This window comes from Castor canadensis, chromosome 11, assembly GCF_047511655.1.
Source record: "Castor canadensis chromosome 11, mCasCan1.hap1v2, whole genome shotgun sequence".
Taxonomy (NCBI): Eukaryota; Metazoa; Chordata; class Mammalia; order Rodentia; family Castoridae; genus Castor; species Castor canadensis.
The window spans coordinates 48,859,110-48,881,349 of NC_133396.1; the positions used below are offsets into that span (position 1 = coordinate 48,859,110).

The 22,240-nt window shown below is 36.5% G+C and overlaps 1 protein-coding gene across 1 annotated transcript; it reads left to right on the forward strand.

Moving 5' to 3' along the window:
* The first annotated feature begins 2,325 nt into the window (after positions 1 to 2,325).
* Positions 2,326 to 3,270, forward strand: LOC109675152 (olfactory receptor-like protein DTMT). The gene has a single exon (XM_020151938.2). It carries the CDS (start codon positions 2,326 to 2,328, stop codon positions 3,268 to 3,270), a length of 945 nt encoding a protein of 314 aa, XP_020007527.2.
* Positions 3,271 to 22,240: the final 18,970 nt, after the last annotated feature.

Below are 22,240 nucleotides of genomic sequence, written 5' to 3' on the forward strand. Positions count from 1 at the left end.
TGAAATATGGACATGAGATGGAATGGGGTCTTAAATGCAGAAATTATCTTTTTCCACCCTTTCTCTGAAAATTACTAAATCTATTAGATGAGGTTTTTAAAATCTCAGGATCAATGAGTCCTAAGTTCATGAACACAAAGAACAAGATATCAATGTGGCCATGCATAATGTTGTATGGTTGTTCAGGATAAAGACTGGTGTGGTTGGGTAGTCTAATATTTTCCATGGGTCTGTAGTTCAAGTGAGTAATTCTGTAACAAAGTGTCACAAGCTATTGTTCAAGCTAGTGAGTGCTTCTGGGATGATTTAGTAGTGTTGATTCTAACTTAAATGGGATTCTGTAGACTTTAAACTTGAAGGAATCCATGTGTCATTCTGAAGCAAACCAACACATGTTCATCAAACAGAAACCACATTTGGGCACCATACCAAGAGCTGGTCCTGCTGCAGCCATGGAAGCAGGCACAGCTTTTCCAGCATGGAGCTTACAGTCTGGTGGGAACTCAACTATGAACAATTGGTCAAGGTCATTGAATATTATGGGATGCTGTGGAAACTCAGTGGGTATCACCTGCTGTAGGGAGACAAGGAAGGTTTAGCTGAGCAAGTCACATGTAATGTACCTGAAGCAGGTGAAATGGGCACAAAGGGAAGATGAAGCTAGGAAAGAGAAGCAACAAATGTGAATTACTTGTGTCTTAGAAATCGTGACTTCAGGTAAAACAATGCTGCATCACAGATCACTGGCTTTGGGACTAATTGAGACTGGGGAAGTAGGAGAAGAACTGATCATGAAGCTCCTTTTGTCTGTTGTGGTAGTAAAAGGAATTTTACCATTGCCTTTAAAACAATAAGCATGCATGAAACTCTGAGCAGGATCATTTATTTACATATTTAAAAGGAATTTATTTGAGGAGCAAGAAAACATGATAGATTTCATAGGACATTTTACACAATAAAATAGGCAATAATATGTATTTTTGCAAGCACGAATGCTCGGGCATACCAATGACAGTCACATGGGTATAGCATATATGAGCACATGAACTGTTTACATAAAGAAATGGGGGGAAGTAAGATGTCTAAACACATATTACTGTGGTTAGTAATTTTGTGCCCCAAGCTTTGTAACTGAGACCATCTGAAATACCATAATGAACAATCTTAAGTCTATTTTCAAGGTTCAATAGGATCATGTTGATCAGATTTCCACATCAGACTGTCAGGATGTGAAGAGATGAAAGCAAAGTGAACAGTAAAATAAAAGCATAGGATTGTCAGACTGTCTAGACAAGATCTAATATCAGCTTGTGCCAGATTGTAGCAGTTGTAGTAAGTATGATTAATCTGAAAAGAGAACAAACTGATTTTACTGGCACACATCTGCAATCCCAGAAATCAGGGGTAGAGCAAAGAGGATTGTGAGGTTTAGGTCAAGTTAGGCTATATAGTGTGACCTAATTGCAAAAAAATAGAAGCAGAGTGATGAAAAGGAAAAGAGGACAGAGAAAAGAACAAGGAAGTAATGAAAGAGGGAAAGAGGGAAACAAGAAGTAAAGAAGAAAATGAGAGTAAAGAAGGCATAAGGAAGGAAGAAAGGGACTGAAGAAAGAAGTAAGCAAGGAAAGTAGGAGGAGAAGAAAACAGTAGAATATGTAGGACTTATAAAATTCAACGTAGGAAGTTAGAGAAATGAGTGAATGAAAGAAAACTGTAATATTTCTGACTTGAGCCTAGATTCCTTTCATTGACATATGAATTGAGAAAGGAACAGAGTTTAGCATGACATTCAGTTGAGATCTGTTGAACTGAATATGGACCTGATAAATTCAGTTAACCAGTAAGAAGTTGCTGATCAGGTAATGAAGATAATTAAAACTTTACCCAGCAGGTTTAGATGCTTGATTATGCCACACAAGCATTACTAGGATGGTAGCTACATAAAAAAACTGTTTACAGAGAAGCACCAGAAAGCAATGATATAGACGATACTGTTAAAGAAAAAAGCAATTTCAGTTACTGGAATGAATGTCTAAGGAAGCATCAGGACACTAGTGTAATCCAAAAAACCTAATATGTGAGAGAGTTTTAAAGGTAGGGAAAAGTTGACATGGTTAATCTAATGAGAAGTGAAGAAAATAAGCTGGAGATGTGGCTTGGGTTTAGTGATGTGGCATATTTCTTATTGTAGATTTTTTTTGGACAATGAGGATAAGATAAATTAACAGAACACCTAATAGACCATGTCTCGTAGAAATATGTTCCTATATATTTGGATTTCTAGCACACCACATTATTTTCTCTTAAAGGTTCTGGAGAAAGAGCATGACAGGATGGAATCAGACTATCATCTCAGATTTCCTCCTTATGGGCCTTCCCATCTGGCCAGAGCACCAACGCCTTTTCTACATTCTGTTCCTTGCCATGTACCTTATCACCGTCCTGGGGAACCTCCTCATCATTGTCCTCATTCACTTGGACTCCCATCTCCACACACCCATGTATTCTTTTCTCACTAACTTGTCCTTCTCTGACCTCTGCTTCTCCTCTGTCACAATGCCCAAGCTGTTACAGAACATGCAGAACCAAGTGCCCTCCATCCCCTATGCAGGCTGCCTGACACAAATGTACTTCTTCCTGTTTTTTGGAGACCTTGAGAGCTTCCTCCTTGTGGCCATGGCTTATGACCGCTATGTGGCCATCTGTTTCCCCCTGCACTACACCAGCATCATGAGCCCCAAGATCTGCTTGTGCCTGGTGGTGCTGTCCTGGGTGCTGACCATGTTCCATGCCATGTTGCACACTGTGCTCATGGCCAGATTGTCTTTCTGTGAGGATAATGTGATTCCTCACTTTTTCTGTGACATGTCTGCTCTGCTGAAGCTGGCCTGCTCTGACATCCAGGTAAATGAGTGGGTGATATTTATCATGGGAGGACTCATTCTTGTGATTCCATTTGTACTCATCATTGTGTCCTATACACAAATTGTCTCCTCCATCCTCAAGGTCCCTTCAGCTCAGGGCATCTGTAAAGCCTTCTCAACCTGTGGCTCCCATCTGTCTGTGGTATCTCTTTTCTATGGAACTGTCATTGGTCTCTATTTATGTCCATCACCTAATAACTCTACTATGAAGGAGACTGTCATGGCCATGATGTACACAGTGGTGACGCCTATGCTGAACCCCTTCATCTACAGCTTGAGGAACAAGGATATGAAGGGAGCCCTGAGAAGAGTCCTTTGTAGAAGTAAAATTTCCTTCTACCTATGACAAGAACACTTGGAACTCTTAAATTATCCTATCCACTCATTATATTGATGTTGATATTTGAATATTATTCTACATCTCTTTTTTGCCAACATCAAACTTTCTGTTCAAGTAAAATAATACAGAATGCTTTAATAAGTAAGAAAGCTGAGGTAGGGACTCTATGTGATGTGACAAGGGTCCTATTAACCAGTTAGGAAAGATTTCTTTTAAATTCCACTTATTATGGGAGCATAATGTCAAATCATTCATTACTAGCATATATTAAGTATAAAGAATGACTTCATTGTAAAAATACTGTAATTGAAATTTCTGTCCCTAGATTTTTTCATCACTAATTTATCCTCTGTTCTCTTTTAAAAAACTGTAACTCACTTATAAATGTGGTTGCATACTCTCATGTTAATACTGCATAAGCATTAACTGTCTTTTCTCACTTTTCTAAATTGAACATTCCATTATTACATGTAAATTCTTACCTCTTTCTGAGAAAGTGTTCACATCATTTTGTTTATTGGCTTTTTTTTTACTTCTCCGTTGTTTCATATATGAATTGTCTTTTTGTTCTGGCTGGTCTGTAATTAAAATGAATGCACTATTTGTCTTGTTACAGTCGTTTAGTTTGTATCAACCTAGATGCTAAATCTTATTAGGGCCGTACAAGCTGTTTTCTCAAAATGAGGCAGAAATCCAGATTTTGCTTAGCAATCTCACTCTTTTGAGATGACTCCTTGATATTTCAAATTTATCAATAAAATTTCATTTATTCATTTATTTATTTTATTATACTCTCTTGATGATTCCACAAAGGAACAGAAATTTTATTATGGTGTTGTAGTTTGGAAAATGCAGAATTTGAACTTGTAACAATGGGTACTATCATGAAAGTGCATAAAGAAACTACAAATGGGAGGAAACATTTTTATATTGGTAGGTAAGAGTGTTGTAAGTAGAATGTATAAGAATTCACACTACTCAACAACAATAGAAAAACAACTCAATTAAAATTGTCAGGGTAATTCACCTATTTTCCAAAGGATTTGTATAAATAGCCAATTAGTACATGTAAACATGCTCAACATCACTGGTAATATTCTAAGGGTCTTAAAATTTTCAATGAATGCTTTAAAAATGGTTAATCACCAACTAAGTTCACTTTAATTTTGAAATTGTAAAAGAAGTGTTGGTGAGAATGTGAAGAAGTTGGAATTCTCATAAATTGTTGGTGGGGATGTGAAATAGTACAGATGCTCTAAGAAACTTATTTGGCTCATCATCACAACATTAAGCATTATAGTTACTGTATTACTCAGAAATTCTACTTCCTATTTTATATGTAAAATAATAGTGGAAATCCAAGAAGAGTTATAGGAGCACTATTTATAATAGTTCAAAATTAAAAGAGCTATCTACTGATTAGTGGATACATAATATGCAGTATATTAAAATAATGAAATATTATTCAACAATAAAAATGGAATTTGATAATTACTACTACATCCATGTACCTTTAAAACATTATGCTAACTAAAAAAGGCAGCCATGTATACTGCATATCATATCATTTTAATTGTAGTAAATATCCAAAATAGGAATATACATAAACACGTAAAATAGAATGGGGTCACAAAAGGTTGGCTGCTAGTAGGACAAGAAGAAATGTAGAGTGCATATGAATGATCACAAGACTTCTTTGGGGGTTAATTAATACCATCCAAATTTGATTATGGAATGGTTGCCCCAATCTGAATATACAAAAAAACCTATTTAATGTGTTCTTTAAATAGGTGAATGGTGGGAGATCCCTCTCCTCCTTCATCAAGCAGAAATAAAGCATCAACCAGAATCAACCATTCAACATTCTGAACCCCTAGCTCCTGGAAGTCTTTCCTATGCCACTCTGCACTGAAAACATTTGGTGCCATTTCTCACTGCTACCACTGCCACTGGCTCTAAACCTGCCTGCATGTCAATTGGCAGAGCAAAGAGATGAGAAATGCACACCTTGCGGGACTCCCCTATCCACACTCAGGAACATAAACTGGCTCAGCCCCAAGGCAGTCTGATCCCCCTCCAACAGAACTGAAAAATATGCAGTGAACTGTAATATAACACAGACAGTAGTGGGGGTGGATGGCATTCTGAACCTGCACTAGAAAAAAGGGGAGGGCAAGGAGTTAAACTCAAAACCAAATTCTCAGTAAAAAAAAGACAGGAAAGGCAGCAAGGACTGAGGGCAGGTGGGTGATAAACCACTCCCTGAAGCAAGGCAGGCAGTGGATCACAGAGATGATCTCCTGGACCACAGAGCAGCATCCAAAAGTGAACTGCCCTGCAAAAATGAAAAAAAAAAAAAACACACAGCAAACTGTAATCTAGCAGGGACAGTGGAGGTGGCAGGTGGGACTCTGAATTTGCTCCAGAGAAAGGGCAAGTGAAAAGGAGCTAAACTTCCAGCTCTGAGGTCTCCATAAACACAGCGATAAACCACTTCCAAAGCAGGGCAGGTAGTAGATCACAAAACTGATCTCCTGAACCAGCAGACAGCATTAAAGACCAAATTGTCCCACCTTACTGGGGGAGGAGCTGACCAAAGAGCTGCAGTTGAAGAACAAAGCTGTCAGCTGGGGTCAGCAATAGTTCAGATCACCCTGTATGATCTGGCAAACCTACTGCACCTCACAATTTCAATTAAACTGGTATACCGAAGAACACACTGTTCACAAGTGAGACCAACTGAGAGTTTCTGCTTATATGCCAATACCTGGACTGGATGCCAGAGGAATAATTCCAGAACTTAAACTAAAACTGAACCTGGTGTTTTTTTTTTTGTTGTTTTTCCTGTTTTTGTTTGTTTGTTTGTTAAATTATTGTGGATTTTTAAAAATTTTTATTCCTATTTTCTTTTTTTCTTTCTGTACTATCAACTTTACCATCACTAGCTTCTCATCCCTACTCTCTCTCCTCCTGTACTAAAATCTATTTCTCTCCTTCCCAAGTACTCTCAATGCCCCTTCTCATCCAATCTAACCCCTGCCCTCAGCTTCCACTCACATTCTCCCCCAACCTGTCACCAGACTACCCCTCCCTCCTACATACTCACCACCTACTGACCAACCTACTGTAACAACTTTACACAATCCCAACCCCTAGCAATATAGACACAACACCCTACACTAAACCAACAGAAATACACCCAAACACACACAAGGGCCACAAAACCCAGTAGCACCCACATCACTTCCCCCACTTACCTCTTACTTTCCACCTCCACTTTTATTGCCACCCTAACCAATTCCTCAAATTTCTGTGTCTAGCCTAAAAGTGTTAACCCACAAACTCCCACTGTTTATAGATAATACCACCAAGGGGTCTTCTATATAATATACGAAGAATTGATTGGGTACTGAAACTGTGATTTAGTTCTCAATAAATTACACCTTCAGACCAGGGACAGAAAAAGCACAGGAACCTAACAAGCAAGATAGTTGCAACACAAAAACTAAACCAAGAAAAGAAAATAGGCAACTAAAACCACCAACTAGCTTATCAAGAACATACTTGCACAGTACCAAGTGGAGTGATGGGAAGAAGAAAAAGGGATGGAAACCACTCTCCTTAAAAAATAATTTAATACAGGATTCAGAGGTAAATAAAGAAAACAGATAGGCAGTTCCTGACCCCAACAAAACAGTGATAAATGGCAGTAAGGAACCCAGCAGTGCCCACAAAAATACCGTCAAAGAAGAAATCATTAAAAATTTCGTGGAGAAGATATAGACATGGGTAATCAAAATGTACAAGATGCACTCAAGAAATTTCAAGACACCAAAAATAAAGAACATGCAATGACACAGAAACAAATAAATGAACTCAGAGGCACCCTAAATAAACACCAGAATGAAACACAGAACACTATAAATACAGAGATAGATATATTAAAGATGAAAAGAAAAAATATTAAAAGAAGGTGACCCAAGATCTGGAAAACTTCAGAAAAAATAATCAAAGACAAACAAAAAATACAGTGGAAGGCCACTCCAGCAAAACAGAACAACCAGAAGACAAACTCCACTCAAACTCAAACTCAAACAAAATTAGAAATTAAAGAAAAAAACTGAAAAAATGTTAGTCAAGAATATGCAACAAATCAACTGCATCAAAAGACCAAACCTGAGAATCCAGGGTATTGATATAGAGAGACGAGGTCTGTGAAAAATGGATACACCATATATTCAATAAAATAATAAGAAAAAAAATTATAAATGTAAAGAAAGTTTTGCCAATTCAGGTATAGGAAGCCTCCAGGTCACCAAATAGACTAAACCAAAATAGAACCTACCCACAGCATATTATCATTAAAAGGACAAGCACAGAGAATAGAGAAAGAATATTGAAGGATATAAGAGAGAATAACATACAAAGGTAAAACCATCAAATTCACAGCAGATTTCTCAAAGGAAACCTTAAAAGCAAGAAGAGCATGGAGTGAGGTATGCTGGGCACTGAATGAAAGGAACATCAACCCTAGGATACTCTACACAGCAAAACTATCATTCAAAATAGAGCAATAAAAATCTTCCACAACAAGCATAAGCTAAAACAATATATGACCGCCAAGCCACCACTACAAAAGTTTCTATAAGGAATTTTGCACACAGAAGATGAAAACAAACAAAACCACAAGATGATGGGTAGCATAAAACCACAGGAGAAGAAAAGACAAGGAAACAAAATACCATTGATTCAGCTGCACACAATCAAGTCCTCAAAAAACAAAAACAACTAAATGGTAGGAATCACCACATACCTATCAATATTAACACTGAATGTCAACAGACTCAATGTCCCCATCAAAAGACACTGTTTGGCAAACTGGATTAGAAAGGAAGATACAACAATCTGTCATTTACAGGATACCTATTTCATTGACAAAAACAAACACAGATTTAGGGTGAAATGCTGAAAGAAGGTTTACAAGCCAATGGACCCTCAAAACAGGCAAGATAGCAATACTTATATCAGACAAAGTAGACTTCAAACTTACATTGATCAAACAAGATAAAGGACAATTAACACTAACAAAAGGGGTAATACACCAAAAGGAAATAACAATTATCAACCTATATGCACCCAATGCCAGTGCACCCAATTTCTTCAAACATACTCTAAAGGACTTAAAAGCACATATAGACTCCAACACAGTGGTAGTAGAAGACTTTAATAACTCCTATCACCAATACATATGTCAACCAAACAAAAAAAATCAATAAAGAAATTCTAGAACTAAGCCACACCATATATCAAATGGGCTTAATTGTTATCTACAAAATATTTCACCAAACATCTGCACAACAACATTATTCTCAGGATCCTATAGAACTTTTTCCAAAATGGGCCATACGTTAGGCCACAAAACAAACCTCAGCAAATATAAGAAAACAGAAATAATCCCATGCATTCTATGTGATGACAATGCATTAAAAATAGAACTCAATAACAAAAACAACAGCAGAAAATATGCAAGCAATTGGAGCCTGAATAGCACATTGCTAAATTATCAGTGGGTGATCAATGAAATAAAAGAGAAAATTAAAAGGTTCCTGGAACTTAATGAAGATGAAAACACGACTTATGAGAACCTAGGGACACAGGATAGGCAGTCCTAAGAGGAAAGTTTATAGCCATGAGTGCATATATTAAAAGCACAGAAATACCACAAATAAATGACCTAATGCTAAATCCCAAACTTCTAGAAAAACAAGAACAAGCAAAACCCAAATCAAGCAGAAGGAAAGAAAAAAAAAATAAGGACCAAAATTAATGAAACAGAGACCAAAAACCCATACAAAGAATCAACGAAACAAAAAGCTTGTTATTTGAAAAAAATAAACATGATTGACATCCCTGGCAAATCTGACCAAAATGAGGAGGGAAAATACCCAAATTAGTAAGATCAGAAACACAAATGGGGAGATACAACAAACATCAAGGAAATCCAGGAAATGATAGGAGACTACTTTGAGAACATATTCGAATTAATTAGAGAATCTTGAAGAAATGGACAAATCTCTACATACTTATCCAAACTGAATCAAGAGGATATTAACCAACTAAACAAATCTTTAACATGAAATGAAATTGAAGCAGCTTAAAAGAGTCTCCCAAAAAAGAAAAGTCCTGGACCCTTCCATGAAATAAAAACTTTCCTCAAAATAGAAGGGGAAGAAACACTACCTAATTCATTCTATGAAGCCAGTCTTATACTCATTCCAAAAGCAGACAACGATACATCCAAAAAGGAGAACTATAGGCCAATCTCCTTAGTGAACATGCATACAAATATCCTCAATATAATAATGGTAAACCAAATGCAACAACATATCAGAATAATCATTCAATATGACCAAGTCAGCTTCATCCCAGGGATGCAGGGGTGGTTCAACATACACAAATCAATAAATGTAATCAGCACATTAATAGAAACATAGACAAAAAACACTTGATCATCTCAATAGCTGCAGAAAAAGCCTCTGATAAGATCACAAACCACTTCATGATAAAAGCTTTAAGAAAATTAGAAAAAGAAGGAATGTAGCTAAACATTATAAAGGGTATAGATGACAAACCTATAGCCAACATCATGCTTAATGGAGAAAAAACTGAAACCATTTCCTCTAAAATCAGGAATGAGACAAAAGTGCCCACTATCCCCACTCCTTACCAACCTAGTCCTGGAATTCCTAGCCAGAGCAATAAGGCAAGAAGAAGTAATAAAAGGAATACAAATAGGTAAAGAAACTGTGAAAGTATCCCTACTTGCAGACAAAGACCAAAATAATCCTAGACAACATAAACAGCTTCAGCAATGTAGCAGGATACAAAATCAACATACAAAAATCAGTAGCCTTTCTATACACCAACAACAAACAGATTGAGAAAGAATATATGAAATCAATTCTATTTATAATAGCCTCAAAATGTCAAATACCTAGGAATAAACTTAACAGGGTATGTGAATGACCTCTACAAAGGGAACTACAAATCTCTGGAGAAAGAGATTGAGGAGACTTCTGAAGGTGGAAAAATCTCCTGTGTTTATGAATTGATAGCATCAACATTATAAAAATGGCTAACTACCAAAAGCAGTCTACCTGATCAACACAATTCCTAAGAAAATCCCAATGTCATTCATCACAGAGATTGAAAAATCTACCCTAGAGTTCATTTTGAAACAAAAGAGAATGTGAATAGCCAAGGCAATACTCACCAAAAAGAGCAATGCTGGAGGTATCATAATACCCAACTTCACACTATAATACAGAGCCATAGCAATTAAAACAGCATGGTACTGGCACAAAAATAGATATGAAGTAGTAGAATAGAGTAGACAACCTGGATATGAATCCACACAGCTATGCCTATTTCTGACAAAGGTGTCAAAAACATACAATGGAGGATAGACAGCCTCTTCAACAAATGTGCTGGGAAAACTGGTTATCTGCCTGCAAATAACTGAAACTAGATCCATGCCAATCACCCTGTACTAGTATCAACTCAAAGTGGATTTAGGACCATGATATCAGACCCGAAACTCTGAAGTTAGTACAGGAAAGAGCAGGGAATAGTCTGGAAGCAATATGTATAGGGAAAGAATTCTTAAGCAGAACTCCAGCAGCCCAGCAACTAAGAGAAAAGGTGAACAAATTGGACTTCATGAAATTGAAATGCTTCCAAACAATGAAAGAAATGGTCTCTAATTGAAGATTCCACCTGCAGAGTGGGAGAAAATATTTTCTGGATATATATCAGGCAAAGCCTGATAACTAGAATATACAGGGAGCTCAAGAAATGAAACTTCCCCCAAATCAATAAACCAATAAAGAAGTGGACTTTTACAAAGGAAGAAATCCAAATGGCCAAAACCACACGAAACAGTGCTCACTGTACCTGGCCATATAAAGGAAATGCAAATCAAAGCCACACTAATGTTCCCCCTCACTTCTGTTAGAATAGCTAGCATCAAAAACACCATCAACAACAAGTGTTGGCGAGGATGTGGGGAAAATGGAACCCTCATACACTGCTGGTGGGAATGTAAGCTAGTACACTTTGGACAACAATATGGAGGCTTCTTTAAAAAAACATAGATCTGCCATATGATTCAGCAATACCACACCTAGGGATATACTCAAAGGAATGTGACTCAGGTTATTCCAAAGGCACCTGCAGTAACAGTATTGGACATGGGTCACACACTAAGGGGAGAACACATACAGGAGAAGTATGGAAAGGGAAGGAAACCTATAACTTGAAAGTGTTTGATGTTCCCACTGGAGAGGAGCTAATAAAGTAATCTTAAACTGACAGAGGCCACTATGTGAAGGTGAACAGGAAGTAATGAAGAGGTCTGGTAAAGATGAACCAATTCGGGTTCTAATACACATGTGCATGGAAGCAATGCTTAGAATCTCTCCATATAGCTATCTTTGTTTTAAGCTAGCAAAAGTGCTATGCCTTCCTTATTATGGCTTCTGTTTTCTCTTCAAGAAATTTGGAGAAGAGGGGAAAACAGGTTCTGCCTGGAAGTGAGGTGGGTGAGAGGGAGAGGGAAGGGGTGCAAGGGGAGAGATGGCCCAAACAGCGTACATACATATGAATAAATGCATAAACAATAAAAAATAGGTGAATGCTATGGTACATGATGTAAATGGTAAGAAATTTCTGCTAAGAGTAAGTCTTTAAAACTGGTGAAATTTGTATATAGATTGTATATTAAATATTTTTACACTGATGCTCAATTTCTGTGACTAATAATAGCAACAGAACTTTCTTCTCTGAGATTTTGGGTGCTGAGCTATTGAACAGTGAAGTGTCTTGATTACAAAATATCCCAAATGACTCAGCAACTGAAAAAGGGGAGAGTGGTGTGAATGAGAAAGAGGAGAGAAAGGGAAGAATACAGGCCTTGAGGGAAAGAGATTAACCTATGATGCAAATGTGAGTGGGAATTGATAGATTACAAGAAGGAAACTAATTTGACCTTAAGCTTACAGCCTGTTTTGAAGTTCATTGATTTCATGACATCAGTTTTCAATTTAAAAAGTCTATCGTTTCAGTCATACATCATACTTCTGTAGTGATATTTATATAATCATATTGTGAATTATTTTCTCACTTTAACTTGTGAAACACAGTTATTATTTTGTTTATATTTTATAGCATGTGCATTTAATACCTGCTATGAAAACTATTGTTTAAATATAGACAGAAAATATGGAACAGTAGTTATAATAGTATCAATGTCTAACTTTTAAAGTTGGCATATATTAATTGTACAAATTAAGGGCCTTCATTATATTTACATGCATGCATATGATGTGCTTTGATTATAGTCACCCCTGTAATACTCTCTTATCCCCCTTCTCTTTTCCTGTGCCCTCCTACTTCTCTAGCAGTTCTCCTTTTACTTTCAGGACCTTGTTATTTACTTTTCTCCTGTAGCTTCCATGAATGAAATACTTATATTTGTGAGATGGGTTTATTTCACTTAACGTGTTGATCACCATTTCTATCATTTTCCCACAAACAATACAACTTCATTCTTTTCATTCTTCTTCATTGCTGAGCAAAACTCAATTATATACATATGTAATATGTTTCTTTATTCATTCATTCATTGAGGGGCACATGGACTGACTGAATCCATAACTTGACTCCTGTGAACAGTTTGGCAATAAACATGAGTCTCTGCATGTCTATAGTCTGTCTGTAGTGATAGAAATGAGACAGATGGAAGTTAGATTAGTGGTACGAGGACAGAGAGTGGTTTTGAGATTTTTAGTGAATTGTGAAGGGATGGGATAATTCTAGATTTGAATTGTCATAGAGGTTACAATCAAAACTCTTTTAATGGGTGTCATTGTGTCCTTTTCATGTTTATGCACAGTTTTCTTCAGTCATATACCCCCCAACCTCTCTTTTGCCTTTCCTAACTTCCACAGGTTCCCTCCTAAATAATTGCCCTTTTTATGTCCATTAAGAATAAGGAATTCTTCCAAACACATTCTGAGACCAGCATTACTCTGATACCAAAACCAAATAAAGATATAACAAAAAAGAAAACTTCAGGCCATTATTCGTTTGAACATAGATGCAAAATTTCTCAAGAAAATACTAGAAAAAAAATCCAGCAGCACATTAAAAGGATAGTCACCACCCCTTGTGAATTCATGCCAGACAAAGATGGCTTGATAAGTGTAAATCAATAAACATGATACACTACATTCAACGTAATGAAGGACAAATAGGATATGATCATCTCAATAGATGCAGAAAAGGTGTTTATACAACTCAGCATACCTTCATGATAAAAATCCTGAACAAATGAGGCATAGAAGGAACATACCTTAACACAATGCAGGCCATTTACAATAAGCCAATAGCTAACATTATAAAGCATGAGAAAAAGCTGACATGCTCTCTTTCTAAGGTCTTGAATAAGATAGGGATGCCCACTTTTACAAATTTAATTAACATAGTGATAGAGTCCTAGCCAGAGCTAGCTCAATAGATCCCAGTAAAAATTATGGTCTCACTTTTTCTCTTAGACTAACTCCTCTTCTGTGCTAATATTTCAGTATTTCAGCAAAAGGAATTAAGGAACAAATCAGATATTTATGAATTTTATGTCATTAACTTTTTCTCTTACCTTCAACTCCAACCTAGCAAATCTTACAGATTCTCATCTTTATTCTCCTATTTCATCTAGTCTTTACACAGAATATATTCCTAGACCAGGATGACATCTTGTCTGTCCTGGACTGTTGAGGCAGGTTCCCAATTCTTGTCCCTATTGACATGCCTCAATACCTTTTTCCATCAATGTGCTTCATCCATACCATAGCATTCTAAAATGGAATCATTCCTGATTAGTGCTTCAGGTGATTATCATTGCTAAAATATAAAGGCAAAGTTGCTTTTAATGGCACAAATGATGCTTCATTACCTGACCTGTGCCTACCTCATGTAGCATCACAGACACCCTTGCATTTCACTCTGTAGAAAGGCTGAACATGAAACACATAATTTCCTATGTCCAGTCATTATCACTCTCTATTTCTCGTGCTTATAACTTTGTCCCCTCTGCATTTTCTTCAAATGGATCCCCTACTCATCCTTCATGTGTGCTACATGAGAAGTGCTCTGGAATACTTCTGTAATGCTCCAGACCTACTGAGTCTTGCTGCCAGATTTCTACTACATCCTCTACTCATCCAACAGCATTCAATGCCCACTCATTTCAGGCTTATAGCTGACTTAACAGCAGACTGTGAGCTCCATCACGTCTGCCGCCACAACTGCAGCAGAGCCAGAACCGGATATGGGGCCAGTGTTTCATGAATGTGTTGGATGTGTTTCAGCCTAGACATACATTCTTTCAACTTTAAAGGCAGAAATTTACCATTAAGTTAGAAAAACTGCTTGTCTTAAATCTTCCTAGAATATAGACTCTCTAGATTTAACCATTTAGTGCAAATTTTAGCAACCTATGATCAATCTCACAGATGTAATTTTGCATTTATGAACAATATTAGCATACATTAGATACTACACTTTTCTGTAACAGCGAGGAATCAATATAAAATCCTTATGCTTCAGTCCACATGATATCATTAATATTGATGTGTGAAAAATAAATATGAGAATTTTATAAATTATTTAAAAAATAACGAAGAAGCACATATGTTGTCAGATCCTCTCTTATATTTTTCCTTATATATCGATACCATTAGAAAAAGGCTAATTTTATGTACCAACTTAGCCCCTGATATCCAAATTTTGTCAAATACCAGTTCTTGATCTTGCTATGAAGATTTTTTCAATGTGATTATTATTTAAATAAATAGTCTGGGAGTAGGTTGATTACCCTTCATAATGTGATGAGCCTCATGGAATCAGTTGAAGGAAATAAGAGAAAAATTTCCATCTCCTGAAGAATAATTCTCCATCGCTGGAGCTTTGGTACTCAAGACTGCAGCATCTAGTCTTCCAGGAACACCAGTCTGCTTTCCAGCACTGCAGATAACAGATGTCTAAGTAACCAATACTGCACAGGCTATATCCTTAAAATAAATCCCTCTGAACAATTATGTTTTTTCTGGGTAATGAACCCCAGTGCATATCAAATCTGACAAAGAGAGCAGAGGAGGAGCGTTGAGAGAAACTAGAAGCTTTTTCATTAAAACAATGTAACTAAGTCCAACTGATGGTGTTTGATGCAACCACATTAACATTTTACGCACTTGGATATTGTGTGTTAGCATTGTAGAGGGAAGAAACATGGAAGGGAAACCATGCAGCTGTTTTCTCAGAATTCTGTTTCCCTTGTGAGTGTGGGGACCCAGGTCTTGTGTAGGACTGTTTGCAGAGACATAATCTGCAGGTGTTCCCACTAACGACCCAATGGGCTTCATGTCTTTTTCATCAGGTAAATCTGTAGTTCTCAACCAGGACTGTAAATAAGAATTCCATGGGGCAGTGTTTCTAAAATGCAATAAACCTGTATGTCACCTGGGATTCCACGAAAACATGGATTCTGGTTCTGTAGCTCACATTCTGCATCTGACATAGACAACCAGGAGATGTGAATACTGTGGTCAGTGATTGCATTTAGGAGCAAGTCATCCATTACACTAAAATGCAGATTACTGAGTCTTTTCAGGTTAATTTAATCAAAATATTGGATGGGAGTCTGGCTCAAAGTTTAGTAAAGCTCCACAGGCAAAAGCAAAACAAAGGAAGTCTTAAGAAGTACTTGTTATGTTGAAGTACGTGACCTTACGCCAAAACACTGTGCAAGAATTAATAATAAATACTGACATTGATGGAGGTGACAAATTGTGACCGTTAATACAAATACTTCTGCAATGTGGTAAAATTGGGAGGCAGAGATATGGCAAAGCAGAAAATTATCATACCTGAAACCCAGTCCCGCAGAACATGATAGAGTAGGAAATGAAGATCCCTGTGGTGGAAGAACAGTGAGGCATCAGCTCTCTCTCATCCTGACAAACACCTAGAATTTCTGTGGATGACCCTAAGACCCTGACCCAAGATCCTGCTATCCTTTTCCTTTCAGGCATAGGAATAATAGCTACTGTATTCATCACCCATGGCTGCATGATCCCTGCTCACATGTCCCCTCTAGCTATCCCTTGGTCTAAGAGGTTTTACATCCCATAAGAGTCCAGATCCTGGAAATAACTCATTAAAGACAAAACAATTACCCAGGGGCTGTCTAGAACCAATTACGTCAGAGTTTTGTAGTGGTGACTAATTAAAGTCACTGATAACAACTGACAATACTTTAGGGGAATGGTGGAGATGGACAGAAACTCAGGTAAATAATGACTTCTTGATTGTTTAGGGAATGGACAGGATTCCTGAGTGGTGGGTGCATACTTTTTTCAGGGATTAAAAACTTGTTGGAAAACTACTAAAATAGACAGTGGGCTGAGGGTTTTATAGTATTATATAATATTAATCTTATTCAAGATGCCATCAGTGACTTTGAAGCAGAGTACCATGATGAAAAACACAAGCTTTGGAAGATACCCAAGTGATAGTCCGTCAGTACAACACAATTCCTTATAAACAGGACCTAGGAGGGATAAACCTGCTGCTAACAAGGAAGGACTGCTATGACCTATTTTCTGTAAGACCTCATATGTAAAGGACAGTAATAAGAGAAGTAATGAACTATCCAGAACTTATTAAATTCCTCCTCAGGTTGAGATGAAAAAAAGAGACTTAGTTTTCTACCCCATGCAGTTATTTCTGACTCCTTACCACTCTAGGATAACCTTAGTTGCAGCCACCACCACCACCACAATCATCCAACGAGTCTCCACATATGTCAGATTACCTCCTACTCCTGTTCTGTGTCCCTGCTATTGATCATAAGACCATGGCTGACATTTTAATTCCTTCTTCTACTGCCTGCTCCTTGAATTTGGCATTCACCAGTTGATGAAGTTCTGTAGATGGTGATAAAATGCAAACCTTAATTTCTAAGAAAATTGCATCTTCATTGGGCTTTCCTTTATTCATATACTACAGATAATACTAATATTTTTGAACATGGAAATATTAAATAGTTCCAAAGGATTTCCCCAGTAGTTCACACATAGTTTTGCTTGTTACAGTTGTGTAGAGATTTCCCTTGGTAATCAGAACCAATCATTCCAGGCATAATGATATCCCTGCTCATATGTATCAGTTTATGAGAATCAAAAGGCCTGGATGGTGGCTCAACTTCCAGCTCAGTGAAACTCTTGTTACACCTCCTGACAAAAGTACATATCCATGAGAACTATACCATTCACCTATGTACATATACAATTAAAGATCTTTTGTATATTCAGAGTGTGCTGCAACCATCCCACAATCAATTTTAGAACCTATTCATTGGCAACAAAAGAACTACTAGGCCATTCATAGCTATTCTCCATTTTTTCTTATTCTTCCCCCCTGCCCAGTCACAGGCAATTCCATTTTACTTTATGAATTGCTTATTATCACTATTTCATGTAAATTGGAATCATAGAATATATGGTTTTTATGGCTGCCTTCTTTCAATTAGCACAATATTTCAAGGTACACATATGTACTAGTACATATCATACTAATGATTTTTATTGCTGAATAATATTTCATTGTATGGATATACAGTATGATAGAGCCAATCATCAGTTGATATATCTTTCCATTTGGGGTCTACTATAAATAGTGCTGCAGTGGGTCAGATGTAGTGGTTCACAGTTACTTGGAAGCCAGAGATGGGAGGACTGCAGTTTGAGGCCAGCCTAGGCAAAAATTAGCATGACCTTCTCTCAAAAAGCAAGTGGAGTACTTGGAATGGTGGTCACACATGTATTTTCAGTTACTTAGGAAGAGACTGATATTCGAAGCATTGTGGTTGGAGGCCAGCTTGGAAAAACATGTGACACTCTATGTAAAAGTAACAACAGTAAAAAGGGCTAAGGGCTTGGCTTTTTGATAGGGTGCCTATCTAGCAGGTCCAAGATCCTGAGTTCAATCCCCAGCACCACAAAAAAGAAAGCTGGGAGCAGTAGCTCAGTCCTTTATCCCAGCTAAATGGGAGGCAAAGATAGGAGGGCTGGAGTCTGAGGCTGCTGAAAAATTAAAAGCAAACAGAGTTATTGCAGGACCTGAGTTCAAACCCCAATAATGTCAAAGGAAAAAATAGTCCTGTTATAAACATTCACATACAAATATTTGTTTGATTACCATAATTATTGTTGATGTATACCTAGGAGTAGAATTTGAGACCATATAGTAATTCTGTTTAACTATTTGAGGAATAGCTAAATACATTTTCCAAAACAGCTGCACCATTTCATATGCCCACCAGGAAACTGTGAGTTCCAATGCCTCTGTTTGCCATGTTCAAAAACTACATCCAACCAAGTGGGTGACTTGCCATTTTGGAAAGTATTCCTTGAAATTTTCAGTCTTGGTGGATGACTAATAATGTTGAGTGTGTTTTCCTGTAGTTGGTCACCACTTACACATTTTTTTCTTTTTTGATTGTACTAACATTTTGAACTCAGGGCCTCATGATTGCAGTCAAATGCTCTTGAGCTTTTTAGATAATTTTCAAGTAGTGTCTTGTGCTTTTTACCAAGCTTGACTCAGATTGTGATCTTTCTACTATACCTCCTGCATACCTGGTATTACAGATGTGAACTACCACACCTCACTTGATTTTTGAGATATGGTATCACCGTTTTGCTTTGCCCAGGCTGGACTTAAACTGAAATTGTCCTTTCTTAACCTCCCAAATAGCTGGAATGAACCTACTCATGAACCACCACACCCAACCGAATATCTCCTTTGGAGATTTTTTTGTTGTATTTCTTTCTTTGCCCATTTTTAGTGAGTTGTTTTGTCTTTTCATTGTTGAATTGTGTGAGTTCTTTATATATTCAACATGCCAGACTCTTACCAGGTGGTATGCCAATGTTTTCTCTTATTTTTGGATTGTTTACTAACAATCCAAAATGATTGAGTCCATCATTTCCTCAAATGATTTTCATTCATGTATTCATTCTTCTGTAGTTTTTGGATATAGTGTGTAGTTTTTTGTCATCACCATAGGAACATAAGAAAATCCAAGGTAATATTTACCCCAATGTTATTTTGTTAGGGTGTTATAGTCAGCTCTTGTATTTATGTCTTTGACTCATTTATATTTAATTTTGGAAATGATGTTATGTAAGGGTCCAACCTGATCAATTTCCATGTAGATATCCAGTTTTCCTGAACCGTTTGTTGAAGATATTTTCCTTTCCTCATTGAATGACCTTGGCAACCATGCAGAATATGAACTGATTACAGATATATGGGTTTATTTTTGGACTCTCAGTCTATTCCATTAAATTCTAGGGTGTCTTTACATCAAATTTCACTCCATAGTAAGCGTTAAAATTTGGAAATGTAAAGTTTCAAAACATTGATTGTTTTGGATATAAGGAACTTGCAATTCCACATGAATTTTGGGAGCAGATTTTCATGTCTACAAAAAGACCATTGGGATAGGGTTTGTGGTGAATCTATAGATTGTTTGGGTAGTATTACCATCTTAGCAATATTTTAAAAAATTTTAAATCATTGACACCAGATTTCCTTCCAGTTATTTAAGTCTTCCACTTTTTTCAGCAATGTTTTGTTGTTATTGGTGCATGCATTTGCACTTCTGTGAGTTACTCATAAATACCTACTACTGTGTTGGTGAAAGTCCTTTTTCAATTCATACTTTTCTGTGTGTTTTTATCATGAAAGTATGTTAAATTTTGTCAAGTGCATTTTCTCTGTTGATCAACATGAACATGTGTTATTTAGAGCTTTGTTCAATTAATGACGTGTATTTCAGTCAGTTTTTCATATGAGGAACTGCCATTGTATTCTTGGAATAAACGCTATAAGGTTATGATGAATTATCTTTTTAATTCAATTTTGGACATGGTTTCACAGCATCCTTTGATACATAAATTAACATCTGGGTATTGGTATACATTGACTAGTGTTATATGCAAATTCTATAAAGGATTATCTTATTAGCACAAATGAATTATATAAAACACAGGGTTTTATTCGACATCATCATTCCCACCAACAGTGTGTAAGTCTTCCTTTTTCTCTTCCTCCTCACAAGCATTTGTTGTAATTTGTTTCTTGGATGGTGGCCATTCTGATTCAGGTGAGATGTAATCAAGATGACATTTTGAATTATATTTCCTTTATGGCTAAAGGTATGGTTCAGTTATTCATGTACTTATTTTGAGAAATGGCTATTCAATTCATTTGCCCTTTCATCAACTGAGTTATTTGCTCTTTGGAATTTTATTTTTGAGGTGTTTATATGTTCTGGATATTAATTTCATGTTAGATGAATAGTTGGTAAAGTTTTTCTCCTATTCTCTAGGCTGTTTCTTTATGGTGGCTTTTTCTGAAAAGCTTTTACTTGGATGTGCACAAGGTCCCTTATGTGGACTGCCTTTTCACTCTGTTATTGTTTCCTTTGATGTGTAGAGCTTTTTAATTTGGTGCAATAACAGTTAAATCTTACTTTTATTTCCTGAACTACTCAGAAAGTCATTGCCATACCTATTTCTTGAAGTGTTTTCCCTGTGTTTTCATGTAGTGGTTCCGGTATTTCAGGTTTTGCGTTAAGGTATTTGATCCATTTTGAATTTATTTTTGAACATGAGATGTTAGGGATCTAGTTTTAATCTTCTAAATGTGGGTATCCACTTTTCCTAGCACTGTTTGTTAGCGAGGCATATTTTCTACAACATATGTTTTGGGAGGCTTTGTTTAGAATCAGATAACTATAGCTAAGTGGGTTTACATCTGACTTTTCTATTCTATTTTATAGATCTGAGTGACTATTTTTGTGCCAATGTCAGGCTGGTTTGTTACTGTGGCTCTGTGGTACAATTTCAAGTTTTATATTGTGATACATCTAGCATTTCTCTTTTTGTTTAGGATTCCTTCTGATATTGGAGTCTTTTGTGATTCCATGCGAAATTTAGGAATTTTTTTCTATTTCTGTGAAGAATGTCACTGGAATTTTTATGAGAGTTGTATTGAATTGTTTTCGGTATTATAGCCATTTTCACAATATTAATTCATCTGATCTCTGAACACATGAAGTACTTCTAGCTTCTAGAATATTCCTTTTCTTTATTCAGTGCTTTATAGTTTTTATTATACTGGTCTTTCACCTCTTTAAGTTTATTCCACGGTGTTTTACTTTTTCTTTGAGTCTATTGTGAATGGGATGGTGTCCTGAATTCTTTCTGAACAGTTCACTATTGGCATATAGAAAATCTACAAAGTTTGTGTATTTGTTTTATATCCTGCTACTTTGCTGCGTTTATAAGATCTAAGAGCTTTTCTGGTGGAGTTTTAAGGGTCTTTTAAGTATAGGATCACATTGTCTGCAAACATGGATAATTTCACTTCTACCTTTCCTACTTTTATCCTTTATTATTTCTTTCTCTAGCCTTTTTGCTCTGCAAGAGTTCAAGCACTACATTGAATGAGAGTGGAGAGAATTGACAGCCTTGTCTTGTTATTGCTTTTAGGAGTAATGTTTTCAGTTTTTCCCATTTAGTACAATGTTGTTTATACATTTATCAAGTATAGCCTCTATTGTTTTTGAGATATATTTGTTTTACTTACAGGGTTTTACCATGTTCAGGGATTTTTATCATAAAGGGATGTTGAACTTTCTTAAAGGCTTTTTCAATGTTTAATGACATAAGCATGTGATTTTTGTCCCTCATTCTATTTATGTACTGTGTTACATCTATTAATTTGCATATGGTAAACCATCCTTGCATTTCTGGAAGGAAACTAATTTGATCAAGGTATGTGATCTTTT

Excerpts from the sequence above, each read along its gene's own strand:
- LOC109675152 (XM_020151938.2), top strand. The coding sequence starts at position 2,326 with ATGACAGGATGGAATCAGACTATCATCTCAGATTTCCTCCTTATGGGC.